The sequence below is a fragment of the Pezoporus wallicus genome, unplaced genomic scaffold, assembly GCF_028554395.1.
Source record: "Pezoporus wallicus isolate ANWC-B61680 ecotype Strahan unplaced genomic scaffold, APGP_CSIRO_Pwel_v1 contig_5908, whole genome shotgun sequence".
Lineage (NCBI taxonomy): Eukaryota > Metazoa > Chordata > Aves > Psittaciformes > Psittacidae > Pezoporus > Pezoporus wallicus.
This window is the reverse complement of record NW_026635282.1, coordinates 4,764-32,156: the sequence shown is the minus strand read 5'-3', so window position 1 is coordinate 32,156 and position 27,393 is coordinate 4,764. Positions and strand designations below refer to the sequence as shown.

The 27,393-nt window shown below is 52.2% G+C and overlaps 1 protein-coding gene across 14 annotated transcripts in view; it reads left to right on the top strand.

Moving 5' to 3' along the window:
• The window catches only part of PTPRF (protein tyrosine phosphatase receptor type F), a 398,994-nt gene extending 371,879 nt beyond the window's left edge, over positions 1–27,115 (top strand). For all 14 annotated transcript variants that reach the window (XM_057416512.1, XM_057416531.1, XM_057416501.1 and 11 more), the window contains 11 exons: positions 7,336–7,459; positions 9,463–9,638; positions 15,714–15,833; positions 16,888–17,042; positions 18,327–18,612; positions 20,479–20,657; positions 23,493–23,619; positions 23,840–23,965; positions 24,591–24,745; positions 25,142–25,277; positions 25,414–27,115. In XM_057416512.1, coding sequence (XP_057272495.1) covers positions 7,336–7,459; positions 9,463–9,638; positions 15,714–15,833; positions 16,888–17,042; positions 18,327–18,612; positions 20,479–20,657; positions 23,493–23,619; positions 23,840–23,965; positions 24,591–24,745; positions 25,142–25,277; positions 25,414–25,482 — 1,653 coding nt within the window. In that variant the 3' untranslated portion in view covers positions 25,483–27,115. The remainder of the gene's footprint in view (positions 1–7,335; positions 7,460–9,462; positions 9,639–15,713; positions 15,834–16,887; positions 17,043–18,326; positions 18,613–20,478; positions 20,658–23,492; positions 23,620–23,839; positions 23,966–24,590; positions 24,746–25,141; positions 25,278–25,413) is intronic.
• The last annotated feature ends 278 nt before the right edge of the window (positions 27,116–27,393 follow it).

Here is a 27,393-nt window from a genome sequence, read left to right as displayed (position 1 = left end):
AGGTTTTCGTTCCTGCTTTCCCCATGTAATCTCTCCCCGCACACTGCTGGACTGTGCTGACATTGCCTGTGCCATTCAGCATCTCTGTGCTCATGTCCTACTGCCCTGGAGCAGTCCCATTACCCCTCTCTGCATGAAGCTCTCTCTGCCTGTGCCTTGCAGTCCTGAGCTGCAAAATCCCCTGTGCTGCTGAATCACCCTCCTGCCCTTCTCCATATCTGGTAGAGTCCCTGGTTAGGTACTGTCCTCACCTGCCACTAGTGCTCCCTTTGCTCACAGAGAGGCACATGCTGGGTGTTTGATGAACCTCCACTGCACCTCTCTTAGCCCAGAGGACTCTCATGTCCTCCCCAGAGGACAGCTTGCCAAGGGGGTGCACACATGGAGGGGAAGGGGCTGAACTGCACAGGGACTGCCTTACCTTTCTCACCACTCTCTGGGCAGGATGATTAGGTTGAAGACATGTGAAGTCAGAGAAAGTTCCTCTGCAGCAATGGCAGGATTATATTTTTCTGTGCTTACATGCAGGACCCTCTTGAGCTGCAGGGTACTTGTAAATAAACCCCTACCAGTACTGAAGAGGGAATAAATTTGGGAAGTGTCCTTTGCATGTGTTATCGCTTATGTTCGAATTGTTATCTGCCTGTGCCTGTAGCCTCCCCTTTCTGCAGTGTGCCCACACTGATTTATGAGATGAGATCAGAACATTTGCCCACGAGGTAGGATTATATATGCCAGGAAAGGGAGAGAAGGTGAGGGATGAATTCCAGCTAGTTCAAAGGGCATGCTGCATGTATCTGAGGAGGCTTGGAGCCCCTTTTTGCTTCAGGATGCCAAGTGGAGGGCTTTGCCATCTTTCTCTGTACTGCTCTCTAGACCAGAGGGGAGCTGAGCTTTCAGCAACTGTAGCATTATATTGCAACTTGAGAAATGTTTAGAGGAATATTATGCTTTCTTTGCAGTTACCTGTGTGTTCATGTGTGTCCTGCCAGTGGTGCCAAAGTATGTAGTCATATCTGCCTGCCTTGGGCTTTTTGTTCCAAGCCCAGCTGAAATACTAAGCAAAGCTGTCCACAGTGCTACAGACAGACTGCCCAGTAGGGATTCAGCAGGACCTAGTGTCTGTGCCCTCCCTCACACTAGGCCTGTGGTGGTTGGAGCCTGCAGCATAATACTGAGCTGTGGCAACTGTTTTGGAAAAAATGAGCATTAAGTAAAGTCTCGTAGCTGTTTTCGTGAGCCTCTCTCTTCTCATTTCTCCTTCTTTAGAACATCATGGCTGGTTGCGAGCACCAATCAGTTGTACTTTTCATCTTGAAGCAGCTATTAAGTAGCTGACTGTTGCATGTAATTTTTTTCCGCTGGATTCTGTTGTGTTTTATTCCTCATCAGCTAGAATTTACTGAACATAATGGGCTCATAAAGTGTTTGATACTAGGATGGACCCCAAAGCAGAAGGGGTTGCCCCTGTTTGGCATGTGGCGATCAGTACAGTCATTTCCTATTTGGAATGCCGGTGAGAAAAATCCTGGACTGAGTTTGCAGAGAGCAGCACCTGCCTGTGCATGATTGCTGCAGCGATGGGTCTGCTCCCATCCTGGTCCCTGCGTGTACACAGGCTTGGCAGGGTGACAGCTCCCTTTGGAGCCTGCCCTGGGAAGACTGGAGGGCAGGATGGGCACGGCCTGCCTTGCTGTGTAAGGGAATCTGCAGTGGATATGGAAATAGCAGAGGTGGGCGGGGAGCGGGCTGTGCAGCCCCAGTGGGATCCCAGGAGGCAAGGAACCACATCGTGGCAAATTCTGTGCAATTGCAGTCAGTGATGATGCAGTCCCAGCGCTCAGACTGTGTGAGCCCCAGACCTACGCAGAGCTGGGTGGTCACCCAGCACTTTGGAGGCCCTGACCCTGTTTCCCCACAGCGTGATAGTGCTTCCGGACTGGGCATAGCACAGCTGAGCAGGGAGAGACAGAGAACAAAGGCATCGCAGGTGAACCCCCAAGGCCCGTTTGCTGTTTAATTGTCCTTCGGAATAGTTGTATTTTAAGTGTTTCTGCAGAGCAGCCTGGCAGCCTAACATCTCCATAGGGTGCAGGGTTGTTTATAGAAGGCTCACGTTCCAGGAGCCTGTGGCACCCGAGGCAGAGAGCTAATATTTATCAGCACTTTCAACCACTGAGGCCAGCTGGCCCAAGGCCATCAATCTGGTGCTTGCCTTGGTTGTGCAAGGGATAGCAGGGTAGCCTAGACACAGGTGACACAAAACAAGACCTGTCAGCACCTCCCTCGTGCCTGGGAAGGGAGCAGGGAGGATGCCAGAGATTTCTCGGAGCCATCTCACCTCTATTCTCGCAGGTCAAGGAACAAATAATACTGCTCACACCAGTTTGCCAGCCTGTGTGACCCAGTGGCACCTGTAACAAAGCCAGCACAGAGCGAGCTGTGCGCTGGCTGCAGCAAGAGCAGGCAGGGAGCAATCCCAGCTGGACCTGCTGGTACCTCTGGTGCGGCAGGAGAGGTTGAAGTGCAGGTGCTGGGAGCTGAGCCGGCTGCAGGCGCAGTGAACTGGTGCTTGGCTGCTGTGGCATGGGACACAGCGCAGCCCCGTCACACTCCCCTGGGCATGCAGCAGAGCTGAGGGGAGCAGAGTGCAGGGGTCTGGCAGCAGCTCCTGGCCCGGCCGCACCAGGAGAGTATTTCATTTTTAGTGTACAGCGAGAGCTACAGTGAATTTACGGTGCGGGATTAATGGAATTAAGTAAGTAGAAGGGAGGCTGAGCCCTTAATTATTTATCTGTGGGCTGTGGTGGGCGCTGCAGCTGTGTTGGAGCTCCTCCTGTGGGCCACCTTCCCATGCTGCAGCCTGTGGACGTGGGGCGGGATCCTGCCCTGGAATAAGGGCTTCCCTCGCCAATACAAACAAGTGTACACACACACATCACATCTGGCACTTTCACTGTGGGATCCAGCAAGCCGAGCGCTGCTGTCCACTTTGTTGCTATTAACAGACACAGGACAGACTGACGCCAGCCAGGGCTGGTTCCTGCTCCCTTGTGGCTGCTGGTATTTCTGACCTAGATCCTGCTTCATTCCACTTTCCCAGGGGAAATTTTTTTCCTTAAGTCAAACTACAGCTTAAGGCCGCTGCCCCTCATGCCCAGTCCCTTTGGCATGTCCCTCCAGTGGGCAGCCCCTGGGAGCAGAACAGGCTGGATGTGATGAAATCAGAGAGCATGCTGCTGATCAGCACGTTAGTCCTTGATAATCTTTAGGTTGTGCATGAGACTTGTCTGTGATCCTGCTTCCCAGTGCAGTGGAGGGCTGCAGCCACTTCCCCCCAGGTTTGTATGGAAGCACTGCCGGCCTGCCCAAACCCCATGTTCACTTGCATTTCCCTTAAAGCCACTGAGGACATTGCATCTCCCATGCCTGCAGCCCTGGCAGGACAGCTTAGGCAGTGGGAGAGGTGCCTGGGTCCCTGGAGCCGGTGAGCCCAGGAGGTGCTGGACCCAGGGGCCAGATAGCACCCAGGGAGCGCAGGCTGTGGGTTTAATGGACTACTCAGGAAGCTGCCTGGCAGGCTCACAGCACTCACGTTCCGGTAATAAGAATAATAAGGTTGAAGCGCTGCCAGCGATTGATTCAGGAGCGCATTATGTCCTCATTTGAGACGCAGCGCAGATTGACAGTGGTCAATGCTTGCGCTAATGTGGTTGATTTCACAGGAGGCCGGGAAGCACTTGCAGCCCGAGCACCTTTCCCTCCCCATGCCCTTGTACAGCTGACTGAGATGCTGAGCAGTACAGGGCCAAGGCTGCCCAGTTCCTTGGCTGCTGCAGCCAAGGGCCAGCCAAGCTGTCCCAGAACCCTGTATGCCTGGGCTGCCTCTGTCTGCCCGCACCACAAGCAGCTGCAGGGACTCTGCTTGCAGGGGGACTCTGGAGCTGCAAACCCAAGGTGGACTGTATCTGAGAGACAAACTGACACCCAGGGATGTTTTCAAGGCATTTGCGAAGTGTTCTCGAGTCTGTCAAGGAAAGAGCCTCTTTCCAATCCTGTTTCAATAGCCTGGCTCTGTCTTTATGTTGATGGAAATAGCAGTAAGGATCCCTACTGCTGCTTTGGAGAGGCTGCTTCTTGCACTTCCATGCTGGGAAGGAGGAGCTTTACTAATTGAGCTTTTTCTTAATTTGTACTTGCTGTCTTAACAACATCTCCCCTGTCACGTTAAAGCAAAGCAAAACTAAAAGTCATGGTGCTTTTAAGTTTTTTCCTAGCTCATTTCCTTCCAATTTCCCAGCCCTTCTGCTTTCTAGGAAAAACGAGTTGAAAGTGTTACTTTGATCAAGTTTGTGGATGAAACAGAAATTCCCAGGAGCCCCAGAAAGGAATGAGAGCAGATTCCCAGTCCCAGGCAGTTATGGAGTGAGGTGGGAAGATGAGGCAGTGCTGCTGTAGTCAGGGGCTGCAGAGCATGGTGCAGAGATGGGGTGAGCTTTGCCAGGCACCACTCCATGTAAGGGTTTCAACTGCTCTCCAAACAGCCCATCATCCTTCCGTTTATTTACTCATTTGTTTGCCTTAAAGGGGGGAACAGGTGTACATTAATTCATCACCAGAGTTTAAATTAAGTCATTTTACTTCTAAATGAGTCACTAATTTGCAGGAGTATTTAATTACAGCCTCTTTGCACTCAGGTGCTGTATTACTTCTGACTTTCTCACCTGTTTGCCCTCTTAAGAGGCTGCCCCTGATTAGACCATTTCTGCACATCCTAGTTGCACATCAAAGCAATTAACCCTAATGGCAACACCTTGATGCTCCTCCTCGGTTTTGGGGGCTCTTGGCAGCCTTGTCTCCCCCAGGAAATAACTCTTTTCCACCGCTGTGGCAGGACACAGACTTGCTGTGCAAAGCATACTGCACCCCACAGCTTGGGCAGCCCTGCAGCCTTTTGGCAGTGATTTGCAGCATAGATTGAGCACAGACAACTGCACTGAGCTCTCCGTGCCTCTGCTGCAAAGGGAGGACTCACTCCAGCACCCACCTGTGTCTGGTGCTGAGTGTTCACAGGGTGGAAGCAGTGCTGGTGCTTTCTTGTGTTCCTCTTCGGCAGCAAGAAAATGCTCACTGATAGCCTTGGGGCTGGTCTCAGCTACACCACCAGCTAGCCAGCTCTCTGCATGGGCTGTCTGTGCAGACTAAGGCCACCTTTTCCTAAAAGAAGTGTTATTTGTGTCTTTGACAGGCATTGGTGAATTTTCCTCCTTAGTTTGTCTCCTTGTGCTTCTCCTTTAGTGTACTATGAATTAAATAGACTGGTATCAAAACCACTCCCACTCTACTCCAAACAGAAAAGTGTTTACACGTTTTGTTTCTATTTTTCATGCCTCTGATAATTTCTATTGCCCTTTTCCAGTTCAGCCTCACCATTAGGTGGGCAGTAGTCATCCCTGCCACACAGGCAGGGGAGGAGAGCATCCAAAGAGCTGATTCAGTGAGCAGCCTATCCTGAAAACAAATTATAGGTGCCTGAACAAAATTAAGAGAGCCCTGAGCTGTGATGGGATGTCTCTGTACCTGAGAAGAGGAATTTGCAGGGGCTGTGGCAGCCAGGCTAGTGGGTTTCCAGCCAGAAGCAGTGCTTGAGATTTCCATTCCCACCATCCCTGCTGCAGTGCCTCTGAGCGCTGCTGCTGCCTGCTTATTATGCTGATAATAGAAAATTACAGGTTTTCTGTAGGAAATGTCTGTTTACATCCTGTATTTCCCAAACTACCTATTAGCATCGCTGTGATGTCACATTCTCCTGCGTGTTTTCGTCAGCACTGGCCGCACTGCCTGTGGGCAGCCTGCTGCCTTGGGGAGGGCTGGCAGTGTGGGACACACGTGGGGACAGGGGTGGTCTGTGTCCTGCATGTGCCACAGAGCCCTCAGGGCTGCTGCAGCCATGCAGGCAGTGCCTGTGCTCCATACCCAAGCTGGGTACTTGCACCCACTGCACTGGCTGCTTAGGAAGTGCCAGAGTAGGGGACAGTCATGGATGTCACCCTAAACACAGACAGTGGTTGTTGAGGCTGAGCAGAGGGGACTGTGAGGGCCATCCAGGTCAGCCCATTCAGGGAGCTGCACTTCCCAGTTCACAGCTGATCCAGAGCTGACAGGCTCATGGGTGTTTTACTGCCTGAGAAGCCTCCTGAAATGGCTGTCTGCCAAGCAATGAACACAGATGTCTGCAGAGAGAATAACACGTGCTGCTCCCCTGGTCTGTTTGCTCAATAGTTTTTGCCTGTGGGCCAGCAAAGCTTCAGGGACCTGGAGCTGGAGCATGATTTTAAGCAGGCTTTGGCTGTGTTTGTGATTTCAGGAGGAGGGGGTTCATGAGGTGACTGATTTCTGCTGTAGCTGCCTGCCGTGGGCTTGCCCAGAGCTGCATGTGCAGAGCAAGTCCCTGCACGAGGCAGCTGTCTTATCTTGGTGCCTCACATGTCTCTCTCTGACAAAGAGGCCATCCCATCTCAGCTTTGGGGCTGGTCCTTTTTCACCTTGTTTTGTGCATGGACAAAGAAGGGGCTTTGTCCCTTTGGGAAGGGGCTGCCTGGCTGTGGAGGAGCCATGCAGCAGCACATGGCTTGTGGGAGAAGCACTGGGTATGCAAGGCCAGGATACAAGTGGGATCAGGATGTGCTTTTCAGGCAGTTACATAGCATGCAGGCCTTTGGCCAAGATTTATAACCACGTCTCTTCTCCAGGTTTATAGTTCCTTGTCACTCTATTAACTCAAACGAGAGATGTTTACATTGCATAAGTAGCTGGAGTGGTGGATAGTAACCTATCAATTTTCATTACTATTCCCTGGCAAAAGCTCATAGGCTGTCTTGCAGGACACTAATACCTAAAGCTCCCGGGGCACAAGACACCCAGGGCTTGCTGTATTTCAGGAAACTGCAGTTCAACAGCTAATAAAACCGCTGGGTCAAGAACTGCGCAGTCAGGTCTCTGTGGAGTCCTGGCATAACACCAAATTTCTGCTGATAGTAGATCCAGAGGAAAGGATGAGCATGCAGCAAGAGTGGAGGTGAAGGCTCATCTGCAGCAGACTGCCCTAGCAAGGGGCTCCCTTGCCTGCAGGTCACAGGAGGCAGGTCCCACTGGAGACTGGGTTTCAGTGTGATCTGGCATGACACTGCTGCTGGAGACAGCCGTGGAATCTGCATCTGGCCTGGGGAGAGGTGTGCAGGGAAAGGCAGATTTCCTGACCAAAATGCACATGTGCTGCAGCATCCCACTCTGCTGTAACCTCTCCTGACTCCATCCCTCTCTTTCTCTCTGCAGTCCATTGATCCAGGGCAGCAGTTCACCTGGGAGAACTCCAACCTGGAAGTGAATAAACCGAAAAACCGCTATGCAAACGTGATTGCCTATGACCACTCTCGTGTCATCCTGACCTCCATCGATGGTAAGAGTGGCTCCAGAGCGGGCACCCCAGCCAACAACTGAACCTGGCAGTAGCAGGGGACCATCTTTTTCCCTGTTCTTAGTCGAGCAGGAACAAACACCAGGAAATAATACTCAGCATCAGTGTGAGCCAATGTGTGTTCTGGCTGGCAAGAAGAGAGGAAGGGCTCTGCAGAGCTTCCCTTGCTTTCCCAATGTCCTTAGAGCAGCGTGCCCTGTGTGGTTGCTTCTTGCTACCGCTGCCGCCAGCAGAGATGTCTGTTTCAGCAGCCTCCCTTCTCACTGCTGGCCCCATTGTGTGACTTCATCTGCCTTCCTTGGCACAGTGTGGCACATGGTGGTATATGGCACTGTTAGCCCTGCCACCCTCTGTCCCAACATAACTGCAGGGCCAGTATCTTCCTCTTGTACTTGGTGTTTGATCCGAAGTTAGTGCCCAGCCCTGCAGAGGCTGAGGGTTGCCCCTTCCACTGGTACATCAGGCTCCTCACATCCCTTTGCTCCATGGAAAACACATCAGGCCCTGGCATTCATAGCACTGACCCCCATGGCTCCAAGAACCAGCCCTATGTCTCTGGAATCTGGGCCAGTACATGCTTTCAGAGCCTGCTTTGCAGTCATCTTGCACACACAGGAGCTGGAGCCCAAGTACTGAAGCCCAGGCTCACCCATTCCCACTGTTTTATAAATCAGCACCCAGATGAGCACACCAGAGCTGAGCCCACTCATGGAGGTTGAGAAAGATGCAGCTAATTCAGTGTACCCCTGCTTGGAGAAGAGACTGGGGCCTGGCTTTATGTACGGGTGGCCCTGCCTCACTTAGCATTCTTTTGTTGGATGGATGACTCTTTTCTAACGCTAATGCACCACTCATCCTCTTCCAGAGGAGGAGGGGGTCCAAATGGTCCCTTGCTTCAAGGCCTGTTGAGCAGCAGCAGCTCTGTGAAGGCCTGGCATGCCTGATCGTGGGCAAACCCTGTTAGACACTTGTGGGGTGAGCACATGGGGGAATCCTTGTTTTCCAGCCTGACTCAGTTCCTATGAGTAGTGTCTGTGTCTTCCTGGGAACCATTCCCAAAGCACCCTGCTGGGTCCCTGCCGACCATGCCAAGGGAGCCAGACGCTGCTTTCCAGCTGCTGCTGTTGCTCCCCCAGAGCCACCAAGCACTTTGTTTCTGCAGGTGTGAGACTGCTGAGACCTGTAGAAAATTCCCCTTGACAAAAGGGTCATGGGGACACCCCCAGCTTTATTTCCTTCCTCTAATGAAATGCAGATGCATGCTTCTTGGGAGACATAGGAGCTTCCTGCTGCTTTCCCTCCCTGCAGCCTGGGCAGCCCATGCTGAGCAGGCTTTGGAAACACAGCCCCAGGCCTCTCTGTTTTACTGAATTTATTTTACTAACTGTGTGTTTGCATTTTAAAGGCCTTTATAAGAAAGTCCTTTCCTTCATGGTGGAGGCTGAGTGGGAGCTAGAACAGCCTCTGACAACAGGCAGCAAATGAGGGGGATCTCAATCTAAGGAGGGTTTCAGTTGTGGTGGGGTACTTGTCCCTGCAGAAGGGATGGGGGGACATCCCTGCCTGACATCCCCTGCTAACAGACAAGCTAATGAAGCAGCCTCATTTTAGAAAGGTGCTGTAGGACCATAACAAATTACTGGTGAATTTAAGACAATTATTTCAGTCAATAGCTTAGGGCCAAACGAGCTTCTTAATATTCCTGCCTGTGAATTTTCCTTTGTGTGCGGGTGGCAGCTGTCTCTCTGCTTTGGTGCTGCCTTCTTGTTGCATTAATATGGGAGTTACAAAGGATTCTTCCTTGTTCAGGCACCATCCCTGTCCTTTGCAGGATCCCTGGGCAAGATTCTGGCATCACCCTGTACAGGAGACTTGTCAAGAGCCTTGTGAACATGACAGCTTCTTCTGCCTGCAGGGCCCAGCAGAGCAATAGGCACAGGGTGGTGTGCTGCCACTAGAGTTAACGCTTTGCCCTTTTTGCACAGGAGTCCCAGGCAGTGATTACATCAATGCTAATTACATCGATGGCTATCGGAAGCAGAACGCCTACATCGCCACACAGGGACCTCTGCCAGAAACCCTCAGTGACTTCTGGAGGATGGTGTGGGAACAGAGAACAGCAACTATAGTCATGATGACCAGGCTGGAGGAGAAGTCCAGGGTACAGTGTGTGCTTCCTCTCTTTTCTGGAGCTGGTGGTGCGGGCAGGAAAGAGGTATGGGAACCCAGGGAGAGACAGGTCCAGTGGTGCTGCAGGCACCCCAGCAACAAGCGCCTTGTAAGGATATCCCCACAGACTGAAAAGGTAGCAAGACCTCCTGTTACCGTGCTGCTCATTAACCCCTGTCTTACATTCATGTTTCTTCACCAAAAGGATGGTCAGGCATTGGAACCGGCTGCCCAGGGAAGTGGTGCAATTGCCATCTCTGGAAGTGTTCAGAAATTGTGTAGATGAGGCCCTCAGTTACATGGCTTAGTGGTGGCCTTCACAGTTCGGGGGGGAAGGTTGGCCTTGATGATCTGAAAGGTCTTTTCCAACCTAGCTGATTCTGTGATTTCTATGCACATGCATCCTTTCCCTGCCCACATCACTCGTGCCAAAGGGAGAAGGGAAAGCTCTGAATGGAGAGTGTTGACAGTCCCAGAAGCTGCAATGGGTAGGTGGTATCAGCAGCATCCTGCAGCTTGACAGGGCCCTGGCATCTCTGGCGATGAAGGCGAATGGCTGATGAGGTCTCGCAATAACAAGAGTAATTTATGCCTTCTCCAATGACGACATGTATAAATGATCAGCTCATGCTGCCAAGATTAGATATTCTGATGTAATAAATGCAAAGCTGCCTGCAAACTGTGGGGGCAGCATGAGGTGGAGAGGAAGGAGCAGCTGCAGATGATGCTTGTGGTGTCTCTTGACTGAGGTTCTTACTCAGCCCCTGAAGCAGGAGTTCATAACCTGTGACTGAAGTGCTTCTGTGCTCAGATGCATCCTTTGGGCAAAGCCTGCCCAAGCAGGAGCCACCTTCAGCCTCTCATGATTCAGTTTGTTCCTAAAAGTAAAATTTTAGCAGTGAGCATTTGTAGTTGCAGAATATTTTAGTGTTGCCATGCCAACAGCAGGAGAAGGGGCTGTGCACTCAAGCTGTGAAGCACTGGTTATTTTTAGCCCAATAAGCTCATTCTTGAGAAGCAGAAACTGTCAAGTTTGGGTTTAGTTAAAACTTTTGCCTGCATGCTCTCCCTCCCTTTCAAAGCTTTAGCGCTGAAATGCTCACAAGGGTGTCCTAACCCACGCTGGCTGGGAGGAAGCAGCTGGAATAACCGATCACCATGGCAAAACAGATCTGCTTTTCCTACATATACAAAAATAGGCTTTGTTCATGGGCTTCCCCAGCTCTACAAATGTCCTACAGCCTGCAGGAAAAACAGTATTCCTTGGAGATGAGCTGCCTCTAGAGAACCAACCCAGCTTTGCACTGTGCTTCCCGCTGCACTGCCCTGCCTGCTCTGTCTCATGTCCACCCTCACTAACCCCATCCCAAACAGGGAGGTCAATTAACCTGACCCTTCCTGCAGCTCAGGGCTTGGCACATGGGCTAAGCAAGATCAGAAGCTACTGGTCAGTTGCTCTCTGCAGCTGAGGGTTAAATGGAGACTTCTTTGTGCCTCCACATTTCAATGATGGAACATGTTCTGGTGTCCTCAACATAAAAAGGACATGGAACTGTTGGAACAAGTCCAGAGGAGGGCCACAAGGATGATCAGGGGACTGGAGCACCTCCTGTATGAAGACAGGCTGAGAAAGTTGGGGCTGTTCAGCCTGGAGAAGAGAAGGCTGCGCAGAGACCTCATAGCAGCCTTCCAGTATCTGAAGGGGGCCTATAGGGATGCTGGAGAGGGACTCTTCATTAGGGACTGTAGTGACAGGACAAGGGGTAACAGGTTAAAACTTAAACAGGGGAAGTTTAGGTTGGATATAAGAAGGAAATTCTTTCCTGTGAGGGTGGTGAGGCACTGGAATGGGTTGCCCAGGGAGGTTGTGAATGCTCCATCCCTGGCAGTGTTCAAGGCCAGGTTGGACGAGGCCTTGGGTTATATGGTTTAGCGTGAGGTGTCCCTGCCCACGGCAGGGGGGTTGGAACTAGATGATCTTAAGGTCCTTTTCAACCCTAACTGTTCTATGATTCTATGTATTTGAAGTACGAGGAAAAACCCTTTTAGGTTGCCAAGTAAATTCCTGCCCAGAATTCTGACGCACTTAACTTCCAGGCTGCTTAGTTATGGAAGGCACTCCAAGGTGCATGTTTCACAAAGATAACGGGTTTCCTTTGACCCCACAGGCACTTGTCTTTGCCTGAGATGCCTGTGCTGTTGAGCCATGTGTTATCTCCCCATAGCACGCTCCTTGTCCTGTCCTCCTGCAGGCAGGCAATTACCTCTTGCGGTAACAGTTCCTGTTCCGAACACAGTGTGTGTGGTCAGGCTTTTGGTCACAGGACAGGCACTGTGAATCCCTGTCATGGGCAAAGGGTGACCAGAGCCCTCACTGAAGCTGCAGGCAGCTGCATGCCCAGGCATGCTGCCCGCCCAGGCGTGCTGTCCAGGGCCTCTAGGCTGACCTGACTGGACCCAGACTTCAGCATTTGCTCCCCAGCACTGCCTGCCTGTGCCCTTCTGGCTCTTTGGTGCATCCCCAGCACTAATGGGAAATGGGCAGTTTTGTTAAGCACCATAGGACAAGCAGGTTGCCAGGAGAGGCAGTGGGGAAGCCCAGCCACTCCTGAGTCGAAACAGCCCTGCACAGCAAGGGATGTGTTTGCTGGACTCTGTAGGTGCCTCAGAGCACTCACTCACAGGAGGGCCCTGGTGGGGAGCTGGGATGTGGACTTGAGGAGATTGCTTTCTCTGGGTTTTTTTGTTGACTTCTCCAGCATCTTCCAAGGCAGCATGGCTTTTAGCCTCTTCCTGCTCTGCTTTTCTTCATGTCCCTTTGGTGGTCGCTAGAGCTCATTCAGGAGCACACCTTTTGGGGGAATAAGGAAGATCCCGTTCACTGCCTATTGCTCCCAGCTTTCAGCATGAGTCACTGTTTTACAGTTTACTCCAGAGCATTCAAACCTCATCTGGTGCAACCCCTTAGATCCCTGCGCATTGCTGCCGGCTGATGTTCACAATGCTGTGGGACAGCACTGCTCCAGGCAGTCACACAGTGTCACAGCATTACCCACAGGTGACCTTGCTTGAAAGTCCCCTTACCCAGGGGTCCAGGCACAGGATTGTCTCTCCAGCCACAAAGCGTGGGGTGGGCAGCAGGGCCTCATGGTGAGATGCCCAGCTCAGAACAGGCTCTGCCACCTTCCTGAGTGAGCTTCCCAAGTCCCTGTCGGCAGTGCTGTCTGTAGATAAGCCAGCCGGGATCAGCAGCAGCTTTGCAGCCCTGTAGGGGTGACACTGCTTTAAAGGGCTCCTGAGCTGCAGGGGAAGAAAAATCTTTAAAGAGCATCAGCTTTTATGGTCTGCAATTTCAGCTGGCTTGATGGTCCAAATCATCCTCCCTTTTTCATGTTTTCACAAAGCGAGAGGCACATAAAGGATAGAAATGGCTGGATTGTGCAATTTAGCTGCCTTCAAAGCTTTACAATCAGTTTCAGAATCATTTGGTGGCAGTTCAGAAACACACATTGTAGATTAGCTTTCCCAAAGCTGCAAGCGTGCCATGTCCCTGATGGGGGGTGTGTTGCATGAGAGAGGTATTAAATCAGGATTTCTCTTACCATGGGCTATCCCCAAGAGCCCGGCACGGCGAGGTCTCCCAGAGCAGTAGCAGTGCAGTAGCTTGTTCTGTCCCAGCCCAGAGCACCAAGCAGCCATCCCTGGGGTGTGATCTCCCCTGATGCTTCATGTCCCCAGGCAGAGATGCAAAGAGGATGGTTCTGAAGGGCTCTGAGGAAGAAAGGCCTGGCAGCCACGTCCTGCTCTATTCCTTTTCCTGGCAGCAATGCCATCTGCAGCTTGTGAGTGGGGTTGGGAGCAGAGCACAGCTCTCGAGCTGAGGAGAGGTGCCCGGCTGCTCTCGGGCACAGGGCATCAAAGGGGAGGGACAGGAACCACTCAGCAAAGCTGCAGTAAATGACTGTTCAGGACATTACTGTGCTTCTTAAGTTAATGAGTAGCAAACACTGCCAGAAGAAAACATCTCTTATCTGCTTTTACTGCCACAGTGCATCAGCTTCAGCATAAAATTTACAGAGCTTGAAAATGGGGCATAAACATTATGGGTAAATTTGGCAGAAAATGTGACTGACTCTTATCTGGTCATGAATAAATAATTTTCAATTACCAGCCCAGGCGCTGCTATTATCCTGCACAGGGAACTCCTCTGAAGTTTGTTTTGTGCTCGAGCACACATGGCCCTGTAGCATGTGTGTGGCAGGAGGGGACAGCTCAGGGAGCTGTGCTGCTCCACTGGAACATCCTTGCAAACCACACTGAGGCCTATACAGCAAGCAGCTGGCTCCTTCAGTATGTGCAGAATGCCCTTCTGTTCTGCCCTCACCTCACCTCCTTCAGAGAGGGTCACATTATCACTGAGCCAGGCAAGGCAAACTCAGGTGGCTGGAGATGGAGATGCAGATGCAGATGCAGCTGCCGCCTGCTTGTGGATAAGATCAGTTTAGCTGTGAAATAAGGTTTGTGACCTCCAAGCTGTTCACTCTGCAGCGAGTCAGTGCGAAATAACAGCCTGCTCTGTGCTAAGCGAGGAAGAGAAATCTTCTGAGATTTGTTCAGGGCCTGCCATGCTGGGAGCACACATCCAAGGCAGCACAGCAGCCTGAACAGCAGGAGACCGCGGGCAGGAGGCAGTGGAGCTGCTCTGGGTGTGCAGGTGCCTGCAGCACCCCATGAGGCAGCCTTGCTCCAAGCACTTCTGCCAGGGCAGCACTTACTGAGAGCAGATCCTAAAAAAGCAGGGGCAGATGCATCTCTTTGACCTCAGGCTGCCACACTCCAGCAACCAGAGTGCAGGATGAGAGCTCTTCACTTTCACAAGCCCCACCCTGCTTAAAGTGCCTTCAATTAGAAGGCAGAACTTCATTGATTTCTAATTAAGCCTGTTGTTTCCCTTCCCACATGCTCCCCTGTAAACACACTTGGCTAATAATTAAGTTTACTATTCCTTGACAAGCACAGATGATCTTCCATTCACTCCTTTCTCCTAGGGTGGGAAACCATTTTCAGTGCAGTGCACATGGGTGGAAATGAAGTCTTTCTCCTGTCAGCCCGGCACCACAGCTCAGCGGGGCGGGGGAGCCGGGTGCCAGATGAAATAGGGATGCTCAGGGTGCCAATTATATAGGGAGCTCAGGGCTGGGAAGAACAAAACTGGAGGAGTAGTTTGCAAACACTGAGCTGTGAATAGGAGGAGGAGGGCAGGTGTGCAGGGAGGGATGCACAGGAAGATGAAAGGATCAGAGGGATGGGACCCTGGGGGAGGTTTTAGGGCTCTCTGTAAAGTGGGCTGCAGCAGGAGCTGTGACCAGTAGCTCAAAGTGCTATGGCTGCAGATTTGGGAGGGAGAGATAAAGGAGCTGCAGGGCAGGGGTTCTCTAGAGAGTAGGAGTGTTCTCATGGTGGAACAGTGCTGCTGGCAGGAGCAGGCTAAAAGGATGGTTTGGCCACAGGCTGTGTCTTCTCACAGAGGGAGAGCAAGCTGTGACTGTGTCTAAGCTAGTATCTGTGCCTTGCTGCAGAGTTTTTGAAATACCTGGGAGATGCAGATTTCCAGGGATGTGCCACCTACCAGAGGGGCAGGTTGGTGTTTCTTGTTGATGCTCAGTGCACTAAAGCTTACGGCAATGCAGAAAGGGTGGCAGGGTCAGCCCTGTGGACACAGCATCCAGGCTGGAGGCCTGGTATTGGCTGTGTCCCATCTTTCACCAGGATGGATTGCTGCTGGGGGCCTCGCTGGCAGGGGCACCCTGGAGACTACAGATGTTATGGGGAAAGGCAGTACCTGTTGTTATATTGTTGTATATTGTGCTGTACTTAGACCTCTGTCTGTCTTAGCTCAGTGCTGTGGGTCAAGGACTTTGGGCTGGGACAGCAGGGAGCTAGTGGGGATATAGGCTGCAAACCACCCCAAATGCCCAGCCAGGCCAGCGGCTCTGTGCTTCTTTCAATGCTCCAGTCACCAAACCCAGCAGCCAAGCACTGACCCTTTCTCCTCTCCTCCCTGCAGGTAAAGTGTGACCAGTACTGGCCAAGCCGGGGTACAGAAACCTATGGGATGATCCAGGTGACACTGCTGGACACAGTCGAGCTGGCAACCTACACCGTCCGCACCTTTGCACTGTACAAGGTATGGCTCTGGCTGGGCTTTTCCCGCTCCAGGTAATGCAGAGCTGCTCTCCTCTGCTATAGGGCCCACAAGCAGAGGCTGTGCCTGGCTTGGCCAAGCATGTGACTAGTCCATACATGAGCCATTTTTCACAGCTGGGCTGCAGTAGAACAACTGCAGGTTGTGCATCTGTCCACCACCAGATTTTGGCCGGGACACCTGATGCTCTCCTGTACACATTCCAACCCTGTGATGGGCCCCAGAACGAGGACTATGCTTGCCTCTGGCGAGTGTACATGCAACAGCTGTCCTCCCATTAGAGGGACAACATGGGAAGCAGTGAATTTTCAGTACTTCTGTCACTAATAATGCAAATGGAGGGGCTGTGCTGACATGTGCTCAAGGCTTTCCCTTCTGCCTGCTGTGTACCTCATTAGTGTTTGGAAATCCCAGGGGCAATGCTAGCAGCAGCGTGTCACAGCAGTGCAAATAGGCTTCAGAGCCAGCTGCCTCTGTGCATGACTGAGTCTGGGCTAGGAGCACAGCAGTGTGTGATGGAGACATGCTCACACCCCAGGAAGGCATCTCGTCCCCAGCAGTCACCCAGCCAGTCCTACTGCATTGCTGTGTTGATCACTCAGCCAAGCCAAGACAGGAGCAGGGCAGCCTCTGCAGACACCCACTGATCAGGCACCCTATGATGCAGAGGAGCAGGGAAGGAGCTGGCTGCTGTGGCCCTTCCATGCCCAGTGCCCATTTTCCCTGAACATGCAGTGAGTACACGGGTAGTGACCCCAGGCTGTGCAGAAAGGAGTCTTTCACCTTCCCTTCCGTCTGCTCTGCTGTCTCTATCAGCTGGCTTTCCACAGGGCATCTGTGTTTACAGAAGCTTTGCAAGAAGCCTACATTTTGCCTTCAGATTCTCAGTGGCAAAAGCCCAATACATGCATGATCACACACAGCATTACATGCCTGTTGTTACCCAGACAGCCGGGTACCTCATTACCCCATAAATGGGTTCCTGCCTAGGATGAGACTGTTCTCATGCAAAACAATTCCTCTTTGTCTTCAACAGAATGGCTCCAGTGAGAAGCGAGAGCTGCGGCAGTTCCAGTTCATGGCTTGGCCCGATCACGGGGTACCGGAATACCCTACCCCGATTCTAGCTTTCCTGCGACGGGTCAAGGCCTGTAACCCACCCGATGCTGGGCCCATGGTTGTCCATTGCAGGTAGGACTGGGTGTTTGCAAAGCTGCATCTGGGCTTGTGTCTTCTGGCTCCAGGAGCTTTAACTAAAAGTGAAGTCTCCTGTTCCTGCTGGGAAGGTTTAGCAGTAGCATCACCTGCACTTGGGCTGGGACAGCAACCAAGCAGTGGTAACATCTGTATTGCTGCTAGTCTGTCTGATTAAACAGCACTGCTGTGCAGAGGCCTCAAAAACCCCTATTTCCTGCAAAACTGCAAGTACCATTTAAAAATGATGTGTGCCCAGCTTAAGTAGGTGGTGCCTTTCAAAGGCACATCATTGACTGACAGGCATTCAGTAACCTCTGCAAACTTTCATACATAATGTTTTCAGCAGAACTCTTTTGCAGGGTAAAAAGGCAGCTCTTTAAGCAAAATGTTCGTCTACTAAGGCTCAGCATCTTCTCCAGGCAAGATTTATCTATACCAGCCGAGTGGGGACTATTACTGAGCAAACCACTCCATCATTGCTGTTCCAGCATGCGCCTTACTAGCAGTGTTTAATTCTCTTCTTTCATGCTCTGTTTCAGATGGGAGTGGGGTGTAATTAACACACAAACAAGCTGTATTAAAGCCCTGTTAAGGATCTGACTTGCACCATAAATGAGGAAATGTCTAGCTCCCTATCTCTGCCTGTGTTTACATGTCATGGCAGCATGTCTGTTGTTTTCAGGGTGCTCTCAGGGTGAGGAGTTTGGGGATTGCTACTGCCCTTTTAACAGACATGGAAAGGCATCCAGTGCTTGAGCAAAAGGCTCAGCATGGACATGCATGATCTCACCTTTCTGCTTTTCCCTCTCAGGCTGGCTGTCCTTGTTTTATGGGTTAGGAAACAGTGACCCAGATTAGAGGACAAACAGGCTTGAAATTATGGGCTTTGCTGGTGTTGGGGCCCAGCCTGGACTTCGGATCTTATACCTTCGTGCACACATATGCTGTCACTCTCCTGCCTGTTAACACATTTCTTCTTCCCTTGAGGGGGTGCTGCTAGGCACCGCAGGGACCAGCAGAATGGCACAGTGTCCTTTCTGCTCCATAGGTGAACAGGGAGCAGAGAAGGGCTGAGTAGCCTCCCACGTTGTCAGTGCCTCTCTCCCTAGCTCCTCCTGCTGTCTCTTGTTTGGGGCTTAGCTCATTAGCCCTCAGTGTGAGGAGCAGCCTTTATTCCCTCTGTGCGCTCTAGGTCTGGGTGCTCTCTTAAGCAAGAGCAGAGCTTGCATGGCATCAGTAGGAGATGATCATCTGAGGGCACGTGCTTTGTTCCCACAGTGCCGGTGTGGGCCGAACTGGTTGCTTCATTGTCATCGATGCCATGCTGGAGCGGATGAAGCATGAGAAGACCGTGGACATCTATGGCCACGTGACGTGCATGCGCTCTCAGCGCAACTACATGGTGCAGACAGAGGACCAGTACATCTTCATCCACGAGGCCTTGCTGGAGGCAGCCACGTGTGGCAATACAGAGGTGCCTGCACGCAACCTCTTTGCTCACATCCAGAAGCTGACCCAGGTGCCACCAGGAGAGAGTGTTACTGCAATGGAGCTGGAATTCAAGGTTGGTGGCAGAGCCCCAGCACCCCTCTTACCTGGCACCCTGTCTCTGCCTACACAGCCCCACCGGGCCGCTCCCACAGGGGCTGGGAGATGAAAGCCATGGATCATTACAGACAGTTATTCTTTTGTGTGTTTCTAAACCAGGTAGGCAGTGATTTAAAATGCATTTGAATTGTAAAGCTTGTGTCGGCCATGGTCCCCCCTGGATTGGCAGCTGCTGGGGAGGATATAAAAGGCAGATGGATGCGCAGTTCTCAGCAGCACGTTCTGCTCTAGGTTCACTGTGCGGCAGGAGATGCATCTGAAATCAGATGCAGATCGTGTTAGTGATAATTGATGTTACTGTGAGCAACTTGTCTGGAAATGGCTCCAATTCAAATATGTGAGATGTTTCTAGTCTCATTTCTGCAGTGCTGAACTTCTTATCTTTTAACCACCTCAACACCAAGCCTCGATGTCTAGAATTGGTGAAGGCAGTGTTTTAAGGCACACTGGTTTTGGGAATCCAAGCCCACATTTTGCTGTCTGTATCTATGAATGCCAACTGCAGATACTTATTACAGCCTTGGAGATGGAAGTGAGCTTGGGTAAGCGCCCATATTCTCAGATTAGGTGCATTAGTCCAGTGAACTCATGCTGGGGAGTATAGCTCATGCAGAGAGGCAACAGACCGTGCAGGCTGTGAAATGAACTGCAGCAATACTGCTTCACCCTGGGGATTCCTTCCAAGTGACAAAGGAGCAGGAGAAGTAAAATACTGGCTTTCTGTGTAAACTGGGAACAACTGAGCAGCTCTGTCCTGTGGTTACCAAAGCTGACAGTGTCCTGGGCTTGAGACAGTAGAACATGCTGAATTAGTATCTCATGGTGACACCTGCCCTCAAGAGAGCCATAGAATTAGGCTCAACTCTAGCAACTCTCTTATAAGAAAGGCAAAAATTTGTTGGTTCTCCAAGGGCCTCTTTAGAACAGTAATAAAATTTGCCCCTCTCTGCACCCTGGCAGTGTCCATTGTATGGAAAACCCTGGGGAGCAGGATAAGGGAGGGCCTCACATGGCTGCATCACTCCCCAGGGAGCAATCCTGTCCTTTTGCAGGGAGCCACTGCCACATGTAGAAGAAGAGTGGCTCTGGAGATGCTGGAGAGAATCTTTTGGAGAAGGGAATGGGCCAAGAGTGGGGACTTCTGTTTGAATGTCTCTGCCAATAGATCTTAGTAACACATTTATCATGACTCCAGTTTACATGCCTCAAAGAGAACCGTAAAATGTCTCGCAGTAGCCCAAAATAGATCTTCTTTACCTAAAACTGTCACAGTTCTCACATTTTTCGTGTGTTCTTCTGGGGTGAGAAGTAAATAGCAAGACATTGTTGGAAGATGGAAAGCTTTCCTTCCCTGATGCCACCAGGCATGTGTCTTTGGTTCATTGAGGTACAGTGCTTCATGTCCTGGTCCTTTGTGAGTGAGAGGGCTGCTGTGGGTCTCCGCTCTGCTATGTGTGGCTTTGGGGTTGTGCCAGCAGGTCAGTGCAGGTGATTCCCCTGCTGTTACCTACAACCATGCACCAAAAGCCAGCAGTGAGGCCACGCCATGCCTAGATGTGCATTGCCATGGCAGAGGGGCCATCACAATCCTGAAAACCAGACTGATCACTGGGAAATAGAGCAGTCGGGTGCAGCCTCCTCATAATGTGGTGCCAGAGTCCTTCGCCTGGTCTGGAAAGACTTGTCCCCAGTAGTTGTCCCTCAGCCAGAGGAGGGAAGGTGGCTGCATGCCCAGAGGGACTCCTGTGTGCCCTGCTGCCAGCGTCCCATTTTCCCCTGCTGTATTCCCAGCAGGCGTCTGACATGTTTCCTCCTCTTCCAGCTGCTGGCCAACTCTAAAGCACATACCTCACGTTTCATCAGTGCCAACCTCCCATGCAACAAATTCAAGAACCGCCTCGTGAACATCATGCCGTACGAGCTGACACGAGTCTGTCTGCAGCCCATCCGGGGTGTCGAGGGCTCTGATTACATCAATGCCAGCTTCATCGATGGGTACAGGTAAGGGCCACCCTGAGGTGCCTGTACCAGCCTGTCCTGCCTGTTTGGGAACCATGGCAGAGCTGCCTTCTCCTCTTTCCCAAGGACTGGTCCTGGCTGCCTAGGGGTTGGTTGGGGATCACTGTTGTATTTTATGTTTCCCTCAGACTTCTCACAGGCACTGCACTGCGTATAGTTACAGTATGTAAAGACTGCTAGTGAGTGAGTGCTGCCAGCCTGGCTGGTATTGCTGTAGACAGATGCCCGCATGGCTGGGGTGGGAGGCTGTGCTGGCTTCTGCCAAGGTTTATAGGATCTTCTGGTAGGCATCCCTTGGCATGTGTTTTATATCTGCAGCATCTAAAACAAACCTGCCCCCTCTCACTAACTGTAGAAACCAGAGGTAGAAGTGCATTGCATGACGGATCCAAGCAGCAGCCCAAGACTCACTGTCCCATATCTTGATTTTGGGGGACTCTGGGGATCCTCAGGCAGGGCTGGTGCTGGACACTGGCGAGCCTGTCACTGGGTTCTGCTGCCCAGGATAGCTTTTAGAAAGCACAGATTAAAATCTAGTGGGACAATAATAATAACATTTTCTGTATCTAGCTGGCATCACATTCTCAGCTGCTAAGGAGAATGTTCTTCTCTTTAAGGGGAGAATGCAGAGAAACAGCCCAGTGGCCACATCTCCTTCCCAGCCAACTCCAAGACAGTAATCCAGACCAAATCCCAGTGATGCATGTACAAGGGTTGTTGCTGTCACCTCTCTGTGCACCATTGCAGTAGTCACCCAGTGCAGGAGTGGGGGATACAACGATGGATTTAGCACAATCCACCTCCAGCTTGGCTCTGCCCAAACGTTTCTTATGGGCTGGTGACCTCGCAGGAGCAACAGGCACTGTCAAAGGGAACAGATGTAGGTGCAGCCAGGCCAGCGCTCTGTGCATCTGTTGGTGCTTCAGTAAGCAAACTGAGGAAGAGGTTCCAGGGGGAAGGGGTACATGGAGGGAAGAGTGGGCAGGGAGCAGAAGGAGAGCAACCCCGGGAGCATCCCGACACGGCAGAGCTGCAGTGAGCCAGGGTGGGACAGAGTAATGGTGAAGGAGGAAGGGTCTGTAGGAAAGCTGTCATGGAGCAGCCTCTGCTCCTCCTGGCCTGTGTGGCTCTGAGCCATCCAGCACTGCGGCATTACTGTGGCCGCCTGCCCTCATGCCTACCCTGGCAGCCCTGTGTGACAGGCAGGCTGCAGCCGCTGCGTCCTGGCTCCACAGCCACGGACTAAGAGCGATCCTGGTTTTGCTGCTTGCTGATGCTCCGGAGGGAGGGCTGTCAGCACAGCAGGTGGTACCATTTCATGTGCTACCTACCCCATTCCTGAAGAGCGCTGTTACCTCTTCCCATTCTTTCCTTTGAACCAAGTAATCGTCTCAGTATTATCTAAAGAGATCAGTTGGCCCAAGGTCACATCACTGAATCTGCATCTACTACCTCTTCTGTTTCGTTCTGCACCCCCACTCCCTGCTTTTTATAGTGTCTTATAAATCCACCTTGAAGCAGCTCCTCTCTTCATCCTGCACGTTACAGCTGTCCTGCAGCACGTTCATTAATTTTTAGCACCCGTGGAGAGATGGAGTGCTGGATGGGAGGATGCTGCCCCTCATCCCGCGGGCTCCGGCGCCTCTCTGTGGTGAAGCGAGACCATGTCATAGAATCAAAGAATGATTTGGGTTCGACGGGATCTTAAAGCTCATTTAGTTCCAACCCCCTGCCATGGGCAAGGGCACCTTCCACTAGACCAGGTTACTCAAGCCCCGTCCAACCTGGCCTTGAACACTGCCAGGGATGGGGCAGCCACAGCTTCTCTGGGCAATCTGTGCCAGTGCCTCAGCACCCTCATAGTGAAGAATTTCTTCATAATGTCCAATTGAAATTTCCCTTCTGTCTGATTAAAGCTATTCCCTATTGCCCTGTCACTACATGTCCTTGTGAAAAGTCCCTCTCCAGATTCCTTGTAGGCCGCCTTTAGGTATTGGAAGACTGTTATAAAGTCTCTCCTGAGCCTTTTCTTCTCCAGGCCAAACAAGCCCAGCTCTCAGCCTGTCTCCACTGCCTGTGTGGCACCAGACTCGTCATGTCTCTCACAGGCAGCACCAGTGTGCTAGGCTGGGCACTAAGCAAGCCAAAGAACCAACATGGCAGAGCCGGCCCTTCTCAGAGGCCCAAGCACTAAGGGTGCTTTCTTGAGTATGGGGGCCATGGGCTGGTCAAGCTCTCTTTCACACGGGACATTCTGAGAGATGCTCTGGTTCATAGCGGAACCAGGGACAAATTTTCAAGCTCCAGAAAAGCTGGCAAAACAGTTTTAATGGTTTCTACACTGCTGGAATTGCTTCCAGTAATTAGCAGGTGTGCAGGATCCAAGTGACAGGATGCAGTTGCTCTGTGTCTTTCGATGCAATGGGAGGGACAGGGATGCTGAAGTGAGTGAAAGTGCAGGAACCCAGGGGTGCTGCTGGGATCATCCCCAAGCACAGCCCCTCCTTCCAGCTTGGATGGGTGCTGAGAAGGCTTTAAAGTGCAGCAACGCTGGGGATAAGCAGCAGCAAGAGGCTGGGCAGGGGACACTGTCAGCCCAGCAAGGACTAGGAGCCTTTCTGGATCCTGCACTTGGTGGTGCTCACTGTGTTTGTAGGGAGAAGACGTGCTGGGCAGGCTCATCGCCCCCCCCAGAGTCCATGGCTAGTCTGAGACCTTCCTCCTGCAGCTGCATTGTCAGCCCTGCTCCCTGCTGCATGAGGCTCCTGCTTCCAGCCCCCAGGAGAGCTGGTCTGAGCACCACTGTGTTTGTTGCAGGCAGCAGAAGGCCTACATCGCCACGCAGGGACCACTGGCTGAGACCACGGAAGATTTCTGGCGGATGCTCTGGGAGCACAACTCCACCATCGTGGTGATGTTGACAAAGCTGCGTGAGATGGGCAGGGTATGAATCCTGCTGGGGGGAGAAGGGGGCTGTGTGCTGCTGTCTGTGGGCACCTCAGCTCACCCCAGTCCATCCCCAGCACGGGGTGCTCTGGGACAGCCTCCTGCTGGCGTGTCCTGTGCCTGACCCTGTGGCCCTACAGCCACAGATGCTCCTGGGGGTGAGAGGGAGGAGCAGCAGCTTGTTGGTCCTGCTGTCTTACCATGCTCCTCTTCCACAGGAGAAGTGCCACCAGTACTGGCCTGCAGAGCGCTCTGCCCGGTACCAGTACTTCGTGGTGGACCCAATGGCAGAGTACAACATGCCACAGTACATCCTCCGGGAGTTCAAGGTGACGGATGCCAGGGTAAGTGCAACTGCTGGCTCCCCAACTCCCCTGCCTCCTGTGCCTCTGTCCTGCCCAGGTTGGCAGAGGGAGTGTGCAGCAGCTCCTGCAGGAACTGGAAGGCAAGGTACTGCCTTGCACTGCAGGCAGAAAGGGCTTCTGCCCCCCACCTGCTGCTCCTCTCACCACAAGTTCCTTCCTTGCCAGCTGTGTCAGCCCTGGTGAATAGCTCAGGGACCCCTATCAGCACCAGACCCCACTTTGCCTGTGCTGCACACTTGGGCAAGCATTCAGCATGGGCTCCCCTGCACCTGGAGTCTCTGTGTGCAGCATCTGAGTGGGTGCAGGACCCCTTTGTGACAGTAAATGTGGTCCTAGGGTGGAGCTGAGCCCCAGACAGGACCAGGGCACTGACCCCAGAGGGGCCCAAAGCCCTGCTCAGCTCAGCCACATTGGGGTGAACATGGGAGAGCAGAGGCAGGCCCCAAGCTCTCAGCAGAAGATCTGCCTGGGCTCTTCCATGTCCTGTACACCTTCTCACCTGGCCTGGGGTGGGGGTCTAAGAGCAGGTCAGCAGCACCAGTGCTGAGGGGAGCAAGATCAGCCCCTCACCCATGGTTCACATCTTAACACCCCTTCCCCACAGGACGGCCAGTCACGGACCATCCGCCAGTTCCAGTTCACAGACTGGCCTGAGCAAGGAGTGCCAAAGACAGGAGAGGGCTTCATCGATTTCATTGGGCAGGTGCATAAGACCAAGGAGCAGTTCGGTCAGGACGGGCCCATCACAGTGCACTGCAGGTGAGTGGGGACAGATCAGCCCTCAGAGATGACCCCTGCCTCACTGACTCTGGCAGCTGCCAGCTTCCTGCACTTGGTGCCCCTCCTGCACACCACTGGCAAGAGGCAGGCAGGGGACAAGGAGGCAGCAACATCCATGGGTGCCATTTGTAGCTCCTTGGAAGACTCCTCGAGCAGGGCAGGGCGCTACACCAGCTTGGCCCAGAGACAAGGCAGAATTGGTGGGCCCCATAGGGCTCAGGGGGCACTTCAGGCTGGCAGCGTCCCTGTGGCCCCCCCTGTGGCAGGTCACTCTGCTCCATGAGCTGGGCCCACTTGCACCGCTGCTAGATAGTGCAAGCAGAGCCTCACTGGGGTGGCAGGTCTCTAATGGCACCTCTTGCTCCCTCTGCACAGCGCTGGAGTGGGGCGCACAGGCGTGTTCATCACGCTCAGCATCGTGCTGGAGAGGATGCGCTACGAGGGGGTGGTGGACATGTTCCAGACGGTGAAGACCTTGCGGACGCAGCGGCCAGCCATGGTGCAGACAGAGGTGAGCATGCCATCCTCCCTGGGGCGGTGGGAGAGCTGTAGGAGAAGGGAGGGGAGCTGATACCTCTGGATGTTGAACCTGCTGCCCACTGTCACTGTGTTCCCACTTCTCATGTTACCCCCTTGCTGCCTTGCAGGACCAGTACCAGCTGTGCTACAGAGCAGCACTGGAGTATCTCGGCAGCTTTGACCACTATGCAACGTAACTAGTGCTTTCCTCCAGTCGCGGTGGGGATGTCTAGGAGTGGAGATGGGTCCCTCTGAGCCAGAGCTGCCCATTCCTCAGTCCTTCTGTACAGAGGGAGGTGCTGCCCAGGCAGCAGACCTCCACACCAACCAGTTTGACCACGGCATTTAGGAACTTCGCCCCAGCGCCAAACGAGGGAATCTGACTCCAAAAGCATTTCCAGTCTCTGGCTGAATTTCTGCTCATGTGCATCTCTCGCCCTCTCTCACGCCGACTGCATTTCACAGCGAGGCTTTAGGTGGGTGGAATGGGGTCTTTTTTTTAAACATGTAAAATAGTTACTAGTGGTTTTTATAATCTCCTCTCTCTTTATTTTTTATTGTTTGCAAGTCTTAATGTTTTGCCCAGGCAGAACTGGACCCACCAGACCCTTGGGAGTTGGGCTTTTAGGGTTTTGTTCTTTTTATTTCCTTTTGCTTTTCCATTTTTTTACTGCCCTGTGTTTGTTTCAACCCAGTCACTGCTGGTTCTGCCCATTTTAGTGCAGCTTCCTTGGTAATTCGCAGCAGCTGGCTTGTGGTTCCTGCCCGGCTCCATTCCCCATAGGCTGCTTTTTAATCCTCTGTAGAATATTAAATTTCATGGAACTGGACCTAAGCTACCAATTATTTTTTTAGCCTTTCCCCTCCCCCCCATTATTTCCTGAGTAGGTTTGGGTTTGGGAGGGCATCTGGGGTCACCAGACAAGTGGTCCCCTTTGTCAGCTGGCAACCATTCAGTGCTATTCCGATGCGTGTTAAACCAATCCAGTGACCGTGTGTATTGGCAGATCCCGATATGACGTGAGTTGTCGTCGCCTTGTTTGTGAGAGACCCGAAATCCCGGGCTCTGGGCTTCGGAGTCTCTTTTTTGTGTGTTTCACTGGGAAGCAGGCAGGAGAAAGGAGTGGGCCCCACACTTCCCCGGGAAGGGGCTGGAAAGAGCGAGACACGGCCCTTTTTGTTTATCCCCCGGTTCCGTGCGTGCAAGCACCATTCTGTCACCTCTCACCAGTGACATGCATCAAAAGCATTTTCAATTCAAGGAGCACAAGCCCAGCCACCCTCAGAGCAGAGCCGGGCCGGCTCTCTTTGGAAAGCAGGGTACTGCAGGGAAGGGGAGGGGAGGGGAGTACACATGGCTTCAGAGGTTGGGTGTATCTATAATTTCTGCTATCCTGCAAATGTTAAAAGTCACTAGGACATTGTACTTTCCGCTACTTCAGGACGTTCTAATGAACCAATGTGGCAAGACTACTGGACTTAATTTAATGGTACTATATATTAATACTCCTTATTATATCACGCTTGCACTAAAGGCAGGGAGTGAGCAGCCCTCTTTCGAGTGCATTGAGTTATGAATAAAGGTGGTGGAAGGGTATCTAATTGTATTATCACATGTATTCCGAATGTTAAGAAATCCAAGCTACGTTGAAATCAGCAATCCAGGGTTGGTAATGTTGGAGGACACATTCATTTTTACCTTGTGGATGCATAGTGCTGTAGGGGTCACTGTTGTATACAGTCTGTTTTCTATTTGTTAATAAAAAAAATCTACAGCATCATTGCATAATTCTTGATGTTAATAAATTTGAATAATTGGGTTTCATACAAGCTGGCTTTGCTGTCTGTTTCTTCAGCAACAAGCAGAGGCCATAGGGTCCCTCAGTGATGGGCTTGCTTCTCAGCCTCTTGCCACCAAAGTCCTTCCCAATGGGCACATCCCAGCCATGAGTACCCCACACTTTCCTCAGGGACCCTGTGCTAGCAGGGAGCTCGGAGATCCTCTGTGACATCCCCATGTGTGCTCACCTCCTGCCCACCTGCAGCCGTACCAGGGTGCACCGAGAGTCCCTGGCACTGCCGAGAATGGCTTCTGCCATCTCTTTGCA